The sequence below is a fragment of the Oreochromis aureus genome, linkage group 7 (genome assembly GCF_013358895.1).
Source record: "Oreochromis aureus strain Israel breed Guangdong linkage group 7, ZZ_aureus, whole genome shotgun sequence".
Taxonomy (NCBI): Eukaryota; Metazoa; Chordata; class Actinopteri; order Cichliformes; family Cichlidae; genus Oreochromis; species Oreochromis aureus.
In genome coordinates, this window is record NC_052948.1 from 49,849,233 (window position 1) to 49,870,021 (window position 20,789).

At 40.5% G+C, this 20,789-nt stretch overlaps 1 protein-coding gene and 1 long non-coding RNA gene across 6 annotated transcripts in view; one reads left to right on the forward strand and one right to left on the reverse strand.

Moving 5' to 3' along the window:
• Positions 1-20,789, reverse strand: part of garnl3 (GTPase activating Rap/RanGAP domain like 3) — a 77,952-nt gene that overhangs the window by 51,926 nt on the left and 5,237 nt on the right. Inside the window, exon 1 of one of the 5 annotated variants that reach the window (XM_031754692.2) lies at positions 5,566-5,836. The exons of the other annotated variants lie outside the window; for them this stretch is intronic. Within the exon in view, the coding sequence (XP_031610552.2) occupies positions 5,566-5,615 (50 nt within the window). The 5' untranslated portion in view covers positions 5,616-5,836. Of the gene's footprint in view, positions 1-5,565; positions 5,837-20,789 lie in introns of those variants that run through there. 5 annotated transcript variants of the gene reach the window in all.
• On the forward strand, positions 17,234-20,492 carry LOC120441209. The gene is made up of 3 exons (XR_005613882.1): positions 17,234-17,339; positions 17,655-17,776; positions 20,244-20,492. It is a non-coding gene; the product is annotated as an uncharacterized LOC120441209 (long non-coding RNA).

The following is a 20,789-nucleotide window of genomic DNA, read 5'->3' on the forward strand; positions in this document are numbered from 1 at the left end:
GACAAAACATAAGGAGTGCAATTGCCAAATATTGTGGGGGGGAAATCATTATTTGATCCCTGCTGAATTTATACGTTTTCTCACTTCCAGAGAAAAGAAGTCTCTAATTTTTATGGTAGTTCCATTTTAATGGATAGACAGTGTTTTATTTTGTTTTTTTCTGGATGTTTGGTTGATATTCTAACTGGCTTTGTACACATGCGTCACACAGATTCCAACCAAACCTGTACAACACTGGAATGGGCTACAAGACCATCATGAAGAGGCTTGGTGAGAACTTAACAGCTATTGATGTGATTATTAAAAAATGAAAGAAGTATAAAATAATCAATTGCCTTTGATTTGGAGATCAATGCAAGATCTTGCCTTTTGGGACGAGGATGATCATGATAAAGGTGATGGATCAGTCCAAAACTACACAGCAGGAGCTCGTTAATGATTTGAAGGGACTAGAGACAGTCACCAAGAACATCATTGGGAACACACTATGCTGTAATGGACTGAAGTCTTACATAGCCCACAACATCCTCCTATTCAAGAAGGCACATATAGAAGCTTCTCTTAAGTTTGCCAGTGAACATGAAATGATCCAGAGAAGGCTTGATCCAAAATGAGGCTCTCAGGCATCAACTCAACCCACCGTAGTTGGCGGAAGTGAAATGCTGAGTATGGCCCAAAGAACAAAATCCCCACAGTCAAGCATGGAGGTGGAAACATTATGCTTTGGGGATGTTTTTCTGCTAAGGGTGCTGGACAACTTGATCTCATTGAGGGGGCAATGAACAGTAGTGTAGTGTTGGACCAGAACCTCCTGAACACTGAAGATGGGTCGTGGATGAGTCTTCCAGCATGACAATGACACAAAACATACCACCAAGGCAACTAAGAAGAAGAAGAAGCTCTTTAAGGCTACGGAGTGACATAGCAAATCTCCAGACCTCAATCCTATAGAAAATCTATAAAGGAAGCTGACGCTTCGAGCTGCCAAGAAACCAAAAGAATTTATAGAGTTTCTGTAAAGAGGAGTGGGCTAAAATCCCTCCAGGGATGTCTGCAAACCTGGAGACAGACTACAAGAAGAATCTTACAGCTGTGCTGTGAACAAGGATTTCTCTACTAAGTACTGGCATTAAAACCATATATAGTCTCACAATGCTGCTGCCTTTTATTAGTTTTTCAAAAGTAATCTGCATAGGAAACAATGGTACAGGAAGTCCTCAACTAGAGATCCACCGGCGACACCAGAAGCCCCAAAATATTAGCCATTGCTCCTGAAAGCTAACTCAACAGATTAACTGATGGGTGTTCAGCTTGATTCAGTGAACAACATTGTGCTATTAGCTGTATACCTTCCACATTTTGAATATCTTGTGTTACCATGTATCATGTACCACGACTGCCTATTATGACCCCCATGTTTAGGTTCCTCTTCCTTTTTAGCCAACGCCCTCTATTTCCCTTCTACCTCCATTTAACTCCTCCCTCTGTGGTAAGGTTTATTTGTCTCTGCAGACGAGATAAAGGCAGAGATAGGGCTGTTAATACATAATGCCCACTCAGGCTTAAAGGTTGCATGTGTGTGTGTGTGTGTGTGTGTGTGTGTGTGTGTGTGTGTGTGTGTGTGTGTGTGTGTGTGTGTGTGTGTGTGTGCAAACTACAGGATGTATCCATCATCTTCTCCTTACACTCTCCCATCCCTCATTCTTGCCTCTTCTACAGAGATGCGATTAAGAAAGTGGTCCAGCACGACAATACCTTGAACTATATGTGCCGTGGGTTTTTCTGCCCATAATGGGAGTCGCTGTCCTTCACTGTACCTCTGTGAGAGAGGGTCATGAAAGGGACTCTATCTTGGAGGAAGGTGATTAGGTGAAATTACTTCAACCATCTCCTTAATGAGAACCACTGCATCTCCCAGTGAAGCTCATTTTCTTCATTTTATTAGTTTGGAGCTTCCAGTGATGCATGAAGATTCTCATTTTTTGAGTTAGGGCTGAACTGTGAGAAAGATGCATGTACAAGTGGTTCTGCATGCAGAGTAATCAAATCTTTACAACTGATAATTCTTGACTTATTTTGATTTGTTTATTTTTTTCAAAACCTCATAACCTCCATAAGGCTCAAAGGGAAAAACATTGTTGCCAGACCGAGGCTACATCTTCGTATGTTCTGGAAAACACTTGTAAAACGAAAGGTATTTTAACACGTGTGAGGTGTAGCCAGTTGCTTGTTTGTGCTGTTTGTGCTCAAGGTGGTTTCAGTCAGACCAAACAGATAAGCAACATTCAAGCTGTGCTAACAAACTATTAGAGAGGTGGAACAAGCTGCGGGAGTGAAGTGCCCTGAATGTGATGAGGAACATGTACCTGTCAGAGAACAGAGCTGCAGGAGTGTAACACAGACAGGATTTCAAGTATATATTCCAATTTATACACATACTCACTGGTGACAATATGGGGTAGACCTGTTTAACTGATTGTTAATGTAGCTATTCTTTCAGCCAATCACACAGGAGCAATGCAGTACATTTTAACATGTAGACATAGCCAAGGACGACCTGCTGAAATTCAAACTGAGCACAAGAATGAAGAAAAAAGGAGATTTGAACGTGGCTTCATTGTTGGTGTTCTACACACACAGGTTCACAGACAATCACAGTTCTCTGGGTAAAAATGCCTTATTGACCATAGGAGTCAAAGGAGAATGACCAAACTGCCTTAAGCTGATAACCAACCAATACTAACTCAACCACTGGCTACATCTAAGGCATGCAGAAAAGCATCCCAACATGCCGAAGCTTTAAGCAGATGGGCTGCAGAAGGAGAAGATAATACCAGGTGCCACTCCTGTCAGCTAAGAACAAGAAACTGAGGTTATGGTTCACGCAGGCTCACCAAAATTGGACAACAGAAGATCAGAAAAAAGCTGCAAGGCCTGATTAGTATCGAGTTGTGCTGCAACATTCGGATGGTAGGATCGGAATCAGTTGTAAACAACAGGAATGCATGGCTCCATTCTGCCTTCTAGCAAAGGTTAAGGTTGGTGCTGGTGGTGTTATAGTGTGGGGGATAGTTTCTTGGCACACTTTAAACCACTCTTAAACACCACATCCTACCCGAGTATTGCTGCTAACCATGTCCATCCCTTTATGACTACAGTGCACAGATCTTCTCGTGGGTGCTTACTGCAGGATAATGTGTGACGTCACAAAGCTCAAATCATCTCACACTGCCTTCCTGTACATGACAGTCTGTTCACTGTACTCAAACTGCCTCCATAGTCACCAGATCACAGTCTAATAGAACGTCCTGGAACAGGAGATCAAATACAGCCAAGAAATCTGGAGCAACTGTGTGATGCCATCATGTCAATCATGATCATGTATAAGGAATGTTTCGAGCACACAGAATTAAGGACGTTTTTAAGCTAAAAGGTGTCCAAGTAAAGTGTACTGGTAAAGTGTATCCGATAAGGTAACCAGTGAGTGTATTTATATATTTCATAACGACATTAAAATCCTCAACTCTGAAATCAATATAGATAGTTAATCTATATACCATTCCCCCCACCCCCTGCTGTCTGTGTCTGTAACACAGTGTACTAAAAGTGTGTACATGATGAACTTTACACCTGCTTCACATCACCTTGTTTGCATCAGAACAGCTAGTCCACTTTCAGGCTTGCATGACTGGCTGTAAGCCCATCAAGCTACCTCACTCTCCTGACATGGTGTGTCATTACATGGTTTTGAGATATAGCACAGCTGAAATTATAGTCCCGCATTTGAAGCCACCCATATGTTTAGACATCATAGCTTGAACTCTGCACCACAGCAGCCCAGACAATCACTTTCCAGCAGCATAATGGCAGTTAGCCAAAGAAAAATGACTTTGAAAGCTCAGAGCAAAGAGAAATCGCTTCGAAACGAACAAGGTACGATGGATATTCATTACTCAAGTGCTGCCCTCAGTAATGCAGTACAGGAGAGGTTACAAATTGTGGTTTCTGTCACAAGACAATGGACAGCAGCCTTTGAAATGGAGTGAAATGTAGAGTACAACCATCACACGAAACCTCCAACTGCTCCGCGAGACTAAACCAGTCATTTTTTCCTATTACATTAAGCACTGTGTGACTCTTTAATCACAACAAAATGGGATTTGTTTATGAGAGAAAAGGAGAAACCTGCAATGCCAACAGGAGCAGGAACAATGCCAAGCAAAATACTTTTGGGGCCGACATAAAATGTCCATTAGCTGGTACACAATTCAGAAATAATGTCACATTTTGAAGGCTTTCCAACATAGGCTGTCATAACAACACATGAAGAAATACTATAAATATTAGGAATTACTGCAAAAATATGATGTTATACTACCAACTGGAAGACTATTTTTGGGTAGTATGAGAAATTCCTTAAACTAATTTGTTAATTAAACATTCACTATCCCAATTATAATTTCTTATTGTGCACTCTAGGATGTGATATAGAAAATTTGCATGTAAATATCAAGGTGAAGTTACTGACAGAGCTGGACAGCACACTACAGTATATGTATGCAAAGTAACTACTACTCATTAACTTTCTATAAGGGCTTATGAATTATTCCCAATAAAACTAAGTCACAATTTGCAAAGCTAAGATTATGCAAAAATCACACAAAATGGGGCAAAACAATCCAGATCATCGATGTTAGAAATCATTTTAAGAATGGACATTTCACAGTCATCTTCACACACACGCTGCAGTATGCTGCTGGCACCTCAGAGTATTTCCTATACACCCAGTCTCTGTGTTCAGCTGTCACTGCAGCCCAAAGCTCTTCCTTTTAAGCTGCTAAAAGAGCTGCAGCGGTGGCATTTCCCATCTACTGTAAAAAAGAAAGAAAGAAGAAGAAGCTGGAAATGAGCTCCCACACAGTAAGCAACCTTGGACTACATCTAAACTCAGCTGCTCAGCTTAAGCCAGATGCCTGCCTTCAGTGTGGCCCACATATGTTATACTGACACAAAGCCAGAATGCCGAATGCACCTCCACACCTTGAACTGAAAAGCAGGTTATGAATAATTCATATTTTTCCATGCACATAGCGCCTGTGATGTCTGTTCTCTCGGGGGAAAAAAATGAAAGACAATAAATGAACCAATTTGGTTTGCTTTCGTTTGTTTTTAATGTTTAAAACTAACGACAGTAATTCGTTAATTAAAAACTGTACGTTGAGGAGCTTTTTACTTCCAGACTGGAGACTTGTGGATTCAGCGGCGCTTTTAGTTAACAGAAGTAAATGAGCAAAGATCGATAAATCATGCACCTCTCATGTAAAGTAGCCAGAACTCGACCAAAACCTGCCAGTTAGTGCACAAACAAGTCGCGGATCTAGCAGGTGCCAATGCGCACTTTGCGCACCGACAAATTGTGACATCGCTGGAAGACACCAGAGCAGGTGTTTCCAGCCTAATTTGCTTTCAGCTGCGTAAAATATGCGAGTGCTGCAGGAGATACGACAGCATGCAATCAACAGATGAGTGAGCGGCATTCACACAGGTATGTCTTTTGTTTTTTACCGCTGATTGAAAGTCAACAGTTTGTTAGAGGATGGATCCACACTGCTCATGTCCCCATGCGATGTTAGTCCAGCGGACAAGGCGACAGCAAACGGCAAACGGACGTCTTTCTCCACCCCTAACCCGCTAAGAGCGCTTGGACATCACTGCGGCGCAAACTCCGACAACTGCTGATCAAAAAAACAAAAAACAAAAAAGCCCCACAACTGGTATTCCAACTGCTTTTGTTTTTTTGCAGCTCTTCCTTCAGAGCCAAAAAACTGTTCACTGCGTGATAGTGAAGCGGAACGGATCTGCCATAGGAGCTGTGCGTTTACTGTGTGGTCGCCCTCGCTCTCTCCCTCTCTTTCTCTCCCCCCTTCTCCCTCTCTCTCTTACACATAGACTCTTCATTAATGGTGCATTTCAAGTGGACACAATTTGTTGCTTGAAGCTCTGCAGCAAAAAGCACCATTCAGAGCGGCTTATTCTTCTCCAGGTTGCTGCCGCTGTTACATCACAGTCAATTATCCCGTGCGCGAAGCTTCTCGGTATCCTGGAGCGCAAAGTGAAGTTCAAGATGCATGACTTCAGGCTGAGGCTCACTTAAGAAAAAAAATGTGAATGGAAATTTAATTTTCGATCTCTTAAGTATCACTCCTGGTCCGTAGCAGGAAATGGTCCCCAGTGTAGAATTAGTCAGCTTAAACATGTAAATTGGAAATGTTTGGTTGTAAGTAAAAGATTTATTGTTGAGAGAGTTGTTGATGTTACTGTATGTCACTGGTTGTCTATCAATGACGAACAGTTTTGGATTGCCAGGTTGTGAAAAATACCGCTGTTGTTGCCAGTTGTAGTAAAAGATCCTGCCAAGTATTTTTCGACAACCTGGCTACTAAAATGTTAATATTATTATTATTATTGTTAATATATTAGTGGCCGATTTATAAAGTATTGGTAAATGAGCAAAAACATTAAAAGAGATTTTTCTCCTTCTCTCTATAAATCAATCACTAGTGCACAGCATGCTCTGGGGGACTCCCAGAAATCTGGCCATAAACTCATAGACTGTATAGAAAAGATGGATGTCACCATTTGCAAACTCATCATTTGAACTTCGAACATCAAACAAGTTTTGGTTACTTTAAGGGTTCTTCCTCTGTGTGCTGAAGAAATGCCTCAGGGATGGTATAACCCCAGTGTAAGTAATGAGGGTCTAACTCCACATTCTGCATTTTGTATGAACAAGCACTGTATTTAATTTTTTATTTTATTTCAAATGAATGTGATGCTGTGAAGAATAACTAGTTACAGAAAATAGAAACTGTGTTGCGGCTAGGTACAAGACACAGCTGATTTGAGTAAACCAGACCAGTGACATCTCAGTTAGCTACAGTTGGATCCATACTTTTTACTCTTTTAACAAAAGTATTGAATTGAGTGTTTGGGAATTACCAACATTTTCTTCTATACAGCTCAATTTTCAGACAAAGGAGAATCGACTAGACTTAACAAAAAATGAGACATTTATTGTGGCTGATAACAGAAATGAACAAAACAGGGAAATCAAATTAAACGAAGAACTAATCATAAAAAACCTAAACTGGGAAAACGAAATAAATAACACCTGAAACCTGGAATACTTGGAAATACCATGGAAACATGGAGACACGAGGGAGTGTTAACGGACGCACTGACAAGGGACTGAGGGAGACAGAGACAATTTATACACTCAGAGAAGACAAGGAAAGTGGAAACACATGGGAACACAGCTGGAACAAATAGGCATAAGTGATGGGGAAAGCAAAACTAAACACACTAAACACTGGACGATAGACTGTCAAAATAAAACAGGAAATAAAACACAGACTCAGAAACGCAGCTTGACACCAGGGCCAGAAGGAAGGAATGTACATAGGAACAAGACAGTCTGGGGAGACAAAGGGAGGAGACACAAAGAGGGAAACATGGAAACTGTTAAGGGAGACGAGACACGGAGGGAGGGAGAGAGGAGAGACATGACCGGTTGGGGAGAACACACATTGATGCACATGACAGACAGGAGAGACATGGAATGAAAAACAAGGAGGGGAACACAAACAGGAACATGAGATGAAATTCAAAGACACACACACACACACACACACACACACACTCAGAGGGCGAGGGAGACGTAAACACAGATGACGTGACAGACTCACAAGTAACACAGGGGTGAGACAAACACACACAAGGAACCTCAGACAAACCATAAACTGGGAATACCAGAAAACTTAAACACAGAAAGAACTAGACTCGAGGCTAAACTGTAAAAGTTGAACTTAAACCATCATTATAATACAAAGGGTCACAAAAACACAATAAAGTCAAACTCAAAAGACCCAGCAACCTGACAGTGATGGTGCCAGTGGAACCAACTGCTGGTCTAAGCAGTAGCAGGATGAATTGTGAAGCAGACGGGGCTGTACTCTCTAATCTGTAAACAATGCATCTAAAAATTGTGGAATCCTTTCAGAATAGTCTGTGAAGGTTCTCAGTCATCCAGGTCATTGTAATCTAAGGAGCTTGGAAAGAAAAGTGACTAGACTTGTTTAAGTTTCTTGAAGATGTTTCACCTCTCATCCCAGAAGCTTCTTCAGTTCATGAACTGAACATGAAAAGTCCAGTGGCTTTTCTTTTCAACCTCCTTAGATTTCAGAATCATGCTGGTTCATATAAAGTTACTAACACTAAGTATCTTATCATCTACAGTATATTATGAAAAGATTCAGACAATCTGGAGAAATCTCTGTGAGCAAGCCTGAAAAACCGTTTTGGATGCCCTGGATCTTTGGGCACTCAGGTGGCGCTGCATTAGAAACATTCTGTCACGTATGCATGGGCTCAAGAACACTATACGAGCACATGGTCCAGAAACTCCAGCATCTGCTGTGAGTCAAAGCTCATTTACATTGAACTGAGGCCAAGTGGAAAACTGTTGTGTGGTCAGACAAATCTAAATTTGAAATTCTTTTGGAAAATGTGGACACGTTGTCAGCGTTCAATTCAAGAGTCTGCATCTCTGATGATATGGGAGTCTATTAGTGCCTGTGGAATTGACATATTAAATTTGGCCTATTGGAAATCCCCTCACCCACAACCAGTCACAGCAGCCCCTCCCTGGCTGCCCCTCCCTGAGCCTGGTTCTCCTGGAGGTTTCTTCCTGTCATAAGGGAGTTTTTCCTTCCCACTCTTGATTCTTGGGGTTTTCTCTGTATTATTGCAAGTTTTTAGCTTAGAATATAACGCGCCTTGAGGCAACTGCTGTTGTATTTGTGGCACTATATAAATACAAATATATTCAATGGGTGAACAGAGGAAAATTACAAAAATTGCATCATTGTCCTTTTTTAAAGATAACAATGACTTTGGATCTGGTCCTCTATTTTAACAGATGAATTTTGTAATCAGAAACAGATCTTAAGGAGCAACCATCGAAACTGTTTTCACAATATTAAGAATGACTTGAGAAATTAATAAAGCTGTCGCTTAACATCTTAATACAACAGGACAGGAAAAAAGGAAGGAAAATACTTCTCAGGTCAGTACATGGAATAAATGGATGCCGCACAAAAACTAAGCAATAATGACACCAGAAACATGTGAAGATGGATTTTAAATCATATTTCTGAGCTCTCTCGCTTTTTTCCCCTTAAGCACACAGACGCAGCAGGTGAAATGTGATCTTTAGTATATATGATACCTTCACAATAGTGCAGCCACAGCCTGTGTCTCAAGCTCAGCCTACACACACACACAAACACACACACACACACAACATGAAAGACTGCAGGAATGCTCGGCTCAGGCTACATGGCACTCAGCTGCTCATCAATTTTTAATCAGCAGAAACCCCCCTCTGTGACATGCCATGCTACAGGAAAACACCTAAAGCTACCAACACACATGGGATTTTGTCTTGTTCGTTCTCTGGATGTGATAACCTTTATAAATAGCTCATGTTGAAATGCAGCTGTAATCTGCCACAGCCTGAAGCTTCAAAAACAAAAAAAAGAAGAAGAAAAAAACCCTTTTAAAGGAGACTGGAGTTCGTGTATGCAGTTTTCTCAGGTCAGGATTGAGTTACAATGAGCCAACCTGAGATAGCTCAACACCCCTAAGCTCTAATTAGAGCCCAGGGGCCAATAACTCGCACAAAGAGGCAGTCATACAAGTTACATAAACACAGCTCTGTCACACCCTCCCACTGTCACACCATATCGTGCACTGGCGTCCGTGGCCTTTGCATAAAGGGTTTATTCTTTTAACGGATGCTATGAAGTCGTTCTTTAACAAGGGAAGTGAGAACAGGGATAGACTTCCTCTTCACAGATCAGTCTGTTAATACGGCAGAGGGGGGTGGGGTTGGAGGGCGGGCATCCTGAATGCATAACAAAACGGGCTGAGAAGAAACACTACAGTAAGTGTAATGTAACAACAGCCTGCTTGAGGTGATGAATATAATGCACAGCTTACGTACAAAGTTAAATAATACAGGACATGAATCCACCAAAATATTGCCTTTATTTTAGTTTGTACAGCTCTAGTAAGTTTGACACAACCTGAACTCTTTTAGGCAGCGTGCTTCTAATTTCTTTAAGTAGTCTTCAGGAATAGTTCTACTTGAAGGATATTCAAAGCTCTTCTTTGGATCTCCGCTGCCTTTTATTCCATTCTTTGTAAAGGTGACACCACACTGCTTCGATAATGTTGCGATGCAGGCTCTGGGATGGGGTCAATCCATAACTGATAGTGTTCCACTCTATGATGTTCTATTCAGGTATGCTTTTACTTCTTTTGGGATCATTGTTATGCTGAAAAATGAAGCTGTTGCCAATAAGATGCTTTCCAGACAGTATTGCATGTTGGATCAGACAGGAACTCACCATCCTGTAGTGTTCATATTTCCATCAGCTTTGCAAGAGCTCCAACACCACCAGTGTTGGTCAAGTTACTTGAAAAAAGTAATCAGTAACTAATTATTGATTACCTCCCCCCCCAAAAGTAATCCCATTACTTTACTGATTACTTATTTTCAAAAGTAATTAATTACTTAGTTACTTAGTTACTTTTTAAAAACACGATTTACAACCTGAATAGGTGATAAAGTGATAGATCTTTCAGCCCAATTCTACTTTTTCTGCATAATCCATCATACAAAATGTAATCAAATGGAAATGTCTCTTTTTAAAACTTGTTTTATTAGTTTTAATCTTTTAACTTCATGCATCAAGCAAAAATTTAATTATATGCAACATTCTCTGACTGGAAGAAATTTGTTTAACATTTAAACCTATTTTCTGCACATTCCAGCACATAAAATAAAATATGTTTTTGTGTTTACACTCACTCTTTCAAATAGATGCAAGCAAAACACAGCAGAAAATAAATACAATCAAAGACACAGCGGTCCTTTGCTCTATTTTCACCTGTATAGCAGGCGGATGTTTGCCCTGGTGCAGGTGTGCTGCAGCGGTCAGTGGAAGAATCCGCGAGTTTGTCTGTGAATTTCCCATTCCGTGGCAGCGTACTCGGTGCATGCTCGGAAGTTAAGGGGTTGTTTCGCTGTAAAAAGAAGTTTTCTTTCCACGCAGTGAACAGCGGACGCTAATGTTTTCGTCACTTTTTACAGAATCAAACTCAAAGTAAGGTCAGTACTTGCACGCTTTAAACGCTGCATGCTCATACTCTCTCCCGCACTCGATATATTATCCATTGTTGATCTGCACACAGCTGTTGCCACGAACGTCGCACTCGCTTACGTCACTGTCATGAGACACTCTCGCAAAAAAATCACGGTTTTAGTAACGCAGCGTGCTTACGGGAAAGTAACAGTAATCTAATTACCTTTTTGCAATAGTAATCCCTTACTTTACTCGCTACTTGAAAAAAGTAATCAGATTACCTCTGAACACCACTGGCTGAAATGCAGCCCCACACCATGACCGTGGTCTACAGATGGCTGCAGACACTCACTATTGTACCTTTCTCCTGACTGTCAACTCAATGTTGACGATTAGAATCAAAAATGCATTTGATTGCCTATTGTCACTGATTTTCACTGTAACTTGGCATGCCTCAGCCTTTTCTATCTTTTTCTACCCTTCTATTGAGACTATTTCTGATGAGGTTTCTATGAACAGTAGATGAATCAACTGAATGCCCAGATGCATCTTGCAGGTCCTGTGTCAGATCATTTACTAAAGTCCCTAAAGACAAAATTTAAAATGGTTTCTTTACCAGGTTTAGTTTAGGTCAGTGTTAAATGGCTTTGCAGTCAGTTTGAAAGGTTGCCTCCTACCCGCGAGGCAACCTGTCCAATTAATTTGCAACTGGAAGTGGTCACCACAATTACTTGCAATTGATTAGCATAAGCAAAGAAAATTAAACATAATCACTGGACTATTTTTTTTCTAGCTGCAGAGAGTTACTGCAATATTTAAATTATAGCTCCTTTTTGTTGCAGAGCTTCAATTAAAAAAATAATAATTTCATTTCATTTTGTCTTCAGGACTTCAGCAGGAAGTTAAAGATCAAGGTTTAGAGTTTGTTTTTTAACTCTTGTAGGTGTGCAGGACTTATAGTCTATAGTATTGGACTTTCTCAGGCTCTTTGTTCCCCAACTTTAAAGATCAGGTTATATATGTAGGTGTAAGCATTACAGTGTGTGGATTTACCATGTGTCAATGCCAGTAAGGCAGAGGTGCAGAGGAACACTAATTGTTTATTCACTTGCAGGGTGAGCCACGGCAGTTGAAGCACATGAAGCTAGCTACAAGGTGGGGATCAAGAGCTCTTGACTCAATAGTGCGATAATCCCTTTGAGCTCCACCGCCCTCTCTCTGGACAGCTGCCACTCAGGCCCTGCAGTCTCACCAACTAAGCCACGGCACTTTTCCCACACATAGGATAAACGAGGCTTGTCTGAAAGTGTATAATATACAGTGATGGCCACATCACACAAAATCCAGTGGGAGTACCTTCTATAAATAAATTGGTATGGATGAAAATAAGCGAAAAGATGTAAACACTGCAGACAATAATATGCAAAAGTGGACGACATGCACAGCGGGGTTATTATCTGTCATGTACGCGACATGCAAATGAAAACACCTGCCGTGATGTCACTTCTTTGATGAGCCGCTGCTTGTGGATAATGTGTAACCTGCAAGAGGAACCAGTCATTAAAGATGGCTCCATTTGATAGTGCTGTGTGATGCTGCAGAATTTGGAATCCATCCGATACCAAGTAAATACAGTACTGCCAATACCAATACTTAAGCTGCCTTTGTCAGTTAAAAGTAAGGGAGAGCAGTGTGTCATGATTTATGAGTTGATCATAAATTTGCAAGTCATGAGCACATTTTAACATCCATCACATCACAGTGATTTATACTTTCCAGAATAATTAGAACACACGACAAAACACACCTTTCAGTTTTTCACCTATTTTGAAAGTGTGTTATTTTTTCGAAGACCTGGAATGTAAATGTGCCCGTTTTTCAAACACCGGGTAAGCTTCCATTGTTAGAATATGACAGGCTGTGAAAAAAACAAAAACTAGGCGATACAGGTAAGTAAGTAAGTAAGTAAAACTTTATTAAATAGCACCTTTCTAGATAAAAGATCACAAAGTGCTTCACACAAGGATAACAAAGCATAAAACAAAACAGACAACAGTTAACAAAATGCAATTCTAAAAAGATGTTTTTAGTTATTTTTTGAAAGAAGCTACTGAGTCCAGAGATCTTATGCTCAGTGGGAGAGAGTTCCACAGATGACACGTAGACATTTTTCATAGTGAAAAATGTTTGTTTTTTCACAAAGTATCAATCCTGTCATGCTAGTATCAATCCAGTACCAATGTTAGTATCAATACTATCGATATTTGGATCGTTCCGCCCTCCTTTTGAGCGATTATAATGATTACCACACTGGAAGAGGAGCTTGAACTAGCTTGGACTGTGCAGGTTTTTATCAATGGTGTAAATGAACTACTGTAAATGCTTGTGTATGCTTTGTGTATTTCAGTGTACATGTTGCAGCACAACATTTACATTACAGTTACAGTTGATTAGGTACCTATCAGAGAAGGAAGCATGTCAAAATGCAATGACTTTAGGACAGTGAAAGAGTCGTTCCCTAACTGCGGTTATGAGTTCCAGTAGCCCACTATATTTATATTTCCCCTTTCATAAATTTTTCCAATGCTTCACACACACACACACACACACACACACACACACACACACACACACACACACACACACACACACACACACACGATTTGGATTCAGGCCTTGGCTTCTCTGTTCTTAGTGCATCTCAAATGCCAGCAGGTCACCATGTGGCCTCAGTAAAATGCCACTATGTCAGGCTGTGTCGATTGATGATGGCAGTCACGTTAAATGTAATCAGGTGAATTAACCTTTTGCCTGTGACGCTCAGACCAGTCCTGGACACCTCTGTGCCCTTGGCACTTTAGCTACATGTGCATGCGCATGTCTGCTTTTGTATGTTTTTGTTTAATGCCAAAACTGTGTTTCAGACCTGGTCACTACCAAACAACACTGGCAATAACAACAAGAGCTAGAAGACTTTATTACCCTCAGATTTATGGGAAAATGTATAGAAACGCGTGATATAGAAACACCACTCGAAAAAGAGAGAACATAACTGCTCGACAAAATGCAGAGGGCTAGCCCACAAGAAACATATCGTTATTAAAAAGTGCCATATCCACAGTTAAAAACCTTACAATAGAGAAATAAGTACAGTATGACCGTTTCAAGCAACAGGAGTCAATGCAAGTGAGCAAAATATAATAGAGTATGCCCAGTATCCAAAGTGACAGATTATAGTGACAGCTGATATTGAAACCACTTGGGTTTTTTAGTTTATAATGACTGAATCTAATATGTTTCTCTTTGTAACCAAAATATGTCTCTATTAACATAAACACTGTTAGGAATTTGAACCTTGAAATCAAAGAAAAACATCTTATTCCATAATTTCCTTATTGGATATTTGTTGTTGCTTTTAGGCTCATGAGAGATAGGGAGCTCCTGACACACCGTTTAAGATCTGTAGATGAGTGCACTGCTTGAATGCAGATTAGACATGAGATAAATTCAGCTTTTTTCACGAAAATAAACACGGTGAGGTCGATGCCTGATATGAAAGCCTGGGCGGACTCCTCCTGGTCTCCTCACAGATGTCACTGCTTTTTAATGTACACCCTCCTCCTAGTGGAGAGACGCGATATCAAACATGCTGCTCAACATGAATTTGAACTCATCCTCACATAATCTGAGCAGTTATAAAATCTCACATTGTGAGAGGTGTGTGCCTGTGTGTGAGTTTGAATTCTTCAATCCTTCTCTTTTCAGCCTATATCATGCCGCCATATGGTCCCACTGTTTTTACAGGGAGAGTCTGCCCTCTTGTGGTTTTAGCTTTTATCACAGTTGAATGAGAAGGAAAATTGCACAATCACCAAGTATTAGTTCTTGGTGAATTCTGTGAGATGTAGGAAATATTATTAGCAAGTCTGCAGATATTGCAGCTGCACATTACTGCTGTGTTACCACATCCCAAAGGAGTTGTGATAGACTCGAATCGGAGACAGAAGCCACTGAAGTCCACTTAACTCTTTCTCATGTTCATAAGAGCAGTTTCAGACAACTTGCATCATCATACTGCGGGCAACCTTTGGAAGATGCGCACGGTCAGCAGCAATATTCAAATAAGCTTTGGCCTTTAAAGTAAAATGAGTGGGAACAGCAACTGTTTACACAAGCCAGGTTGGGTCCATAAATTCATGTGCTTGAAGCCAAATTTTCTGAGCCTACCATCTTCAGCCTCAGCAGAAACTGAGTTTGATCTGACTGTCCTGTTTGTCGTGTCTTAGAAAGCCTGTGTCCACTGTAGTTTCACATTTCTGTTTTTGGTTGACAACAATGGAGCCCAACATCATTTTCTTCTGTTGATGTGAGGTGAGGTGTGAGGTGTTTTGCATCCTGACATAATCTGTGGTTTCACAGCTGTTGTATCCGATTCACCCATTTTTCTCTGACCCATGCACAACTACTGCTCATTTGCAACATGATGGTTAAACTCCAGAAACTGTTTTGCTTGGAGATCAACAGTTTCAAGAACACTAAAGCCACGATCAAAGTCACTGAGTTTACATTTTGTCCCCACCCTGATGTTTCTGAGAATACATGACTTCTGACTTTAATCTTTAACTTTTTAATCAGAGTATAGCATCAAGTCATTTAAACTTGTAGGATCTGTGGATTAGTTTCAGCTGCTTTGGTGTTAATGAAATCAACAACAGGTGCAATAGAGCAGCAACAATGAGACAACAAACAAAACAGGAGTGGTGGAGGCCACTGACATTTTTTCCCTCCTGATCTTTTCTGACTACTTTTTCATTTGACTAGGGTGAGTATCATTACTGGTAGTGATACCTGGACCCTACAGAGGTTGTAGGATGTAGTCCAACACCTCCAGGATGGGGCATCAACATGTACCATTGTCAGAAGGTTTGCTGTGTCCCCCGGCACAGTCTAGAAAACACGGAGGTGATTCCAGGAAGCAGGCAGTTACTCTAAGAGCTCGACAGGGCTGTAGAAGTTCCAAACCCATCAGCAGGACTGGTATCTACTCTTTTGTGCAAGGATGAACAGGGTGAGCTCAGCAACAACGTGACCTCCAGCAGTACACTGGTGTGAATGTCTCTGACCAAACAATCAGAAACAGACTGAGTGTGGCCTGAGGGCATTCGCCATAGAATACCAGAATTGTCAGATCCACCAGTGGCAGCCTGAGCTTTTCACAGATGAGAGCAGGTTCGCCCTGATGCTACCTGTACCACCGTTCAGCATGACTGGTTTGGTGGTGGGTCAGTGATGGTGTAGGGAGGCACATCCATGGAGGGACACACAGCCCTTTACAGTTTAGGCAAAAGCACCCTGACTGCCAGATTTGGGAGGAGATTCGCAGGACACCACCTATTGTCTCATTAGGAGCATGTCCTGATGTTGTCAGGAATGCCATACAAACTACTAAGCACCATTAATACCATTAATTTTCATTTTTATTAAATTACATTAAATGGCATCATTTCATTTGTAATGCATTACCCAGTCCCCAGTAGTGGAGATATCCAGCATGTTTTTTTTTAAATTGAGATCTGATATGTTTTCAAAGTGTTCCTTTCATTTTTTTTTTTTTTTAGCATTGCACATTTGCATGTACTTGATTTCATAGTTTAGTAAGGCTGCAACGACTCGTCACCATAATTGATCACGCCTGTGTATAAACATTTGTACTCAGTTTCTTGTTATCAGAAATAACTATACTAACATGAGTCTCTTAACCTTCCAACTAATCCAAACACCACACCAAAGGTCATTTAAAAAATGTGGTTACTAGACACCTGAGAAAAAGTATGAAAGACACTAGCCTAATTTTCTTATTTTTCAACAGGTTATCTCAATTTAAAAGCATTAAACAGTCCCACTTACTTTAACCTCCTCTTGCCTTGGGCCATATCATTGCTGTCTCAACTTCCTCAAAGGGTGTTCCCACACTAAAATGCAACAATATATCACTTCCGTTCCTCATTTGAAAGAGAAAACCGGTTATGACACATGAGGTGCTAAAGCCTAAAATTTCTCAGAGGGGGTCTTAAAGACTCTGTGTTGGACATCTTGGCAACAATAGTGATGCACTGATGGGAAAATGCATCTGTGAGTATGCACCTGTGTTTGTGTAAACTAACATGCACGATTTCTTCATCCAAAACAACACAGAAGAAATGCATCATGCAATGTAATCTGTACGCAACTGCAGTATGAGACCTATAGTGGGGTGGAGTGGGGGGGTTTGAGACAACTCCTTTGAGCAGTTTTCTGAAATACAAGCTCAAATTTAAGCGAGTTTATTTCAGCTTTGCCTTCACAACCTCTGCATGCCCTTATTTTTCTACAAGTGCATTTAAACTGCACTTCCATCTCCTTCTTTCTTACATGTCTTGTTCTGTTGCTCACCCGCTAACCAAGAAGTGGTTTTGGCTGGCCTCCTACAAAACCGCAGGGTAAAAATGTCCAACAGTAACCCTTCACACGCTCCATTTCTCACACCATCTCTCCTGGATAACTTTTTAAGGATGACCACGATACAGCTGGTGGGTGTGAAACAGCATATGTTGTATTCTCAGTTTTTCTATATGTGCAAACTTCCTTTCAAACATTTACTTTCACTTTGAAAGTGACCTTGCTATAAAGGCAGTTTGTAATACTTTGAGAAAAAATAAAACGCTCCCCAGATTATGAGTCTTGTGTGCATGTGGCTTGCGGCTGAGCTTGAGGTGGCCACATCTCAACCAATACCCGGCTTTAAGTACAACTCACTCTATGCTTGGTCTTATTCCGGCCAACTATAATGGGAAATGTTTTCCACTCCAAGCTTTCCTGGAGCAGTGCGCAGTGCATTTTAATGTGTAGGTATGTGTCTAAAAAACCCTAAATGGAAGCAGATGTTTTAGTCAAAAGAATAAAAGTTTACATGGGGTTGTAATCAAGTGAGGGACTTTTCTTTCGTTTTCAGCTTCTTCTTTTTTTTTCCTCGTAGTAATTTGAGTCTATTTTTCTGTCAAAATGAGCCTGGTGCGCTGCATCGTGCGCATGGCTGAACTGAGCTGGGTTGTGCTGAGCTATGCAGCCACATATGGGAGCGATTACAGTCCAGTGTTTATCAGACCTTGCTGAGAGACCGACTGTGTGGCTGAGCAGAGCAGAACCAGCCATGTGCAGATGATTTCAGTTCCCAGCCTACAACCTTGTAGGGGAAATCAGACAAGTAATACAATATAGCAAAACAGCGTGCGATCGGGACTCCTGGGAGCAGAAACTGAAATAACTGGTTAGTTTACCAGTTGGATAATTCATTTATAGGAAATGTATGCACGATCATTTCCATACTATAGTTAAAAAACAGGGAAGGTGCCAAAATTCAAAGCCTCAAAGTGTGTTGACAGATCTGCTGCATATGTGAAAACAGTTGTATAAAGCTGCTCGTGTCTCCAGAGGGAGCTGTGTGAACTTGGAAATGTAATATAAAAAAACAACAAAAACAAATCGAGGGATGTGGAGTCACCCATGAGTGAAAGAAACTGTAAAAATGTTTTATAAAAAAAAGTATGTATATATAATCTTACATGTCATAACACATCTTATTGTCATGCAAGTATTTCCAAATGTTTTGAGCCACCCCTTCTTTATATTTTGCAGGGAAATGGGAGAAAGGTGGCATGACTTATTGAAACATATGCAAGAATTTGTGGGAATGCAGTATATAAAGGCCAAAACAGAGTCTGTACATCATACTGATGATGATTTCAACCAAAAGTCATTTTTACTCAATTTTGTGTGTAATTTGACACATCTCAGGCTTTTCTCCCTGTTTCCTTTCCTTAAGAATGGCTTCTAGACAGCTAGCCATACGTCAAGATCATTTGTGATAAAGCTACAGTGAACAATGGATCAACTGAAAGCCCAGACACATCTCTCAGACCCCGTGACACCTGTCAAACACTGTTATCAGTGGTGCTTCTTGTAGATTCGACTGCAGAAATGGGAAAAATTGTGTGTTTTTGTGACAGGCTTCTACTAACAAAGTGCTTAAAGATATGTCTTAAAATTGGTTCTTTGCCTAGTTGTCAAAAAGCACAACATAGTCCATCCCCTGGATTTTTATACTCATTCATCAGTCAGCGTTACGTGATTTAAAAAGAAAACAAACATTTCCCTGAAGATAAACAGTTACAAGAAGTCGATTGACAATGCATGAAAAAACAACCAATGTCCAAAGAAAAACTTTGAGAGACTTACATAAAGACTGGAAAACTATTGCTTAAGACCTCTTTAAAAATGACAAGAAAATGGAAGCAAAATATGAAGAAATTAAGGGTGACTCGAGATTTTTGCACAATACTGTATAGTGTAAATATGAAACCTTTCCATATGGGTAAGAAGGAAGTATGTTTAGCTGAACTCTAAGATACACTCCCTATCTGTTAGTAAATGTATCTGCAGCAGTTAAGTTGCATTCGGAGTAATGTTTTGATGGAATAAGAACCTTTTTTGTACTCTTGTAAACTGGCTGTAAATGTAAAATTTAAACCATATTAAGATAGCAACTTGAAATGATCACACTGGATTCCTTTTACATTTTAAATACATCTCTTATTAAATTTGTCAACGTCAGTTTCCTCCATTAACCACAAACACCTTAGATTAAACAGGATTTTGTATATTTTCTTTAACTGCTAGCTTTCTGGACATGTGATGAAAAGAGAGGAAAGGAGCCAATGACAGAGGAGGTTTCTGATCAAAAGGTCAACAAAATGACTTTGACCCACAGATTGAGAAACCACAGCCTGCTTACTGTTTAAAACCAGAATCAACATTGCTTTGTTTTAAAAATCTGTGACAATGAAGGCCCACTAAACCTTGAAAGGTTAAGAGACTAAACCTGAACAAACCATAAACATGGCTCTGTCACGTGACTCTGACAGATAGATCAGTTGAATGATAATATCGGTGTATTAAATGTTTATGTTAGAATTAAATGCTCTTCTTTATTTATTTTAGAAAACTGAACACAGTGGTTTCCCAGGCATCTGGAAGCAAGCTGGGGAGAGGGACCTCTGGGCATCTCCACATAGAGACGCGCCCTGGACCTCTGACAAAAAGAAGATCATATTAAAAATGTTGTCGTGAGTCATTAAAAACAAAATCATCAGCTTTAGTTGTTTGATTTGCAGGACATAAACAATCCTAGTTACAGTTAACCTTTAATGCATTAAATTCTAACTGTCTACACCGCTCCTGCGCTCATCTTTCAATGCAAACGCATACTGTGCAGAACAAGGTTTACATCTGTGTGAGAGAACGTCCACAGTATGCAAAGCAGAGGAGTACCTGAACTCAGCAAAAATGTCAAACCAGCCTCCCCCCTCCTCCTGCTGGGTGCTTTATGACAGACTGTAAAGCAGGGGGAGACCCCAGTAAACCAGCCTATCACAGCCACTTTCTGTCTGCATGAGAGTGCATCAGCATTGCCTCTGCACATAAACAGAAGGTTGGTGTATTGGTCTAAAAACAACCTACAGGAAAGCATCTGACATTCAAAGCGTA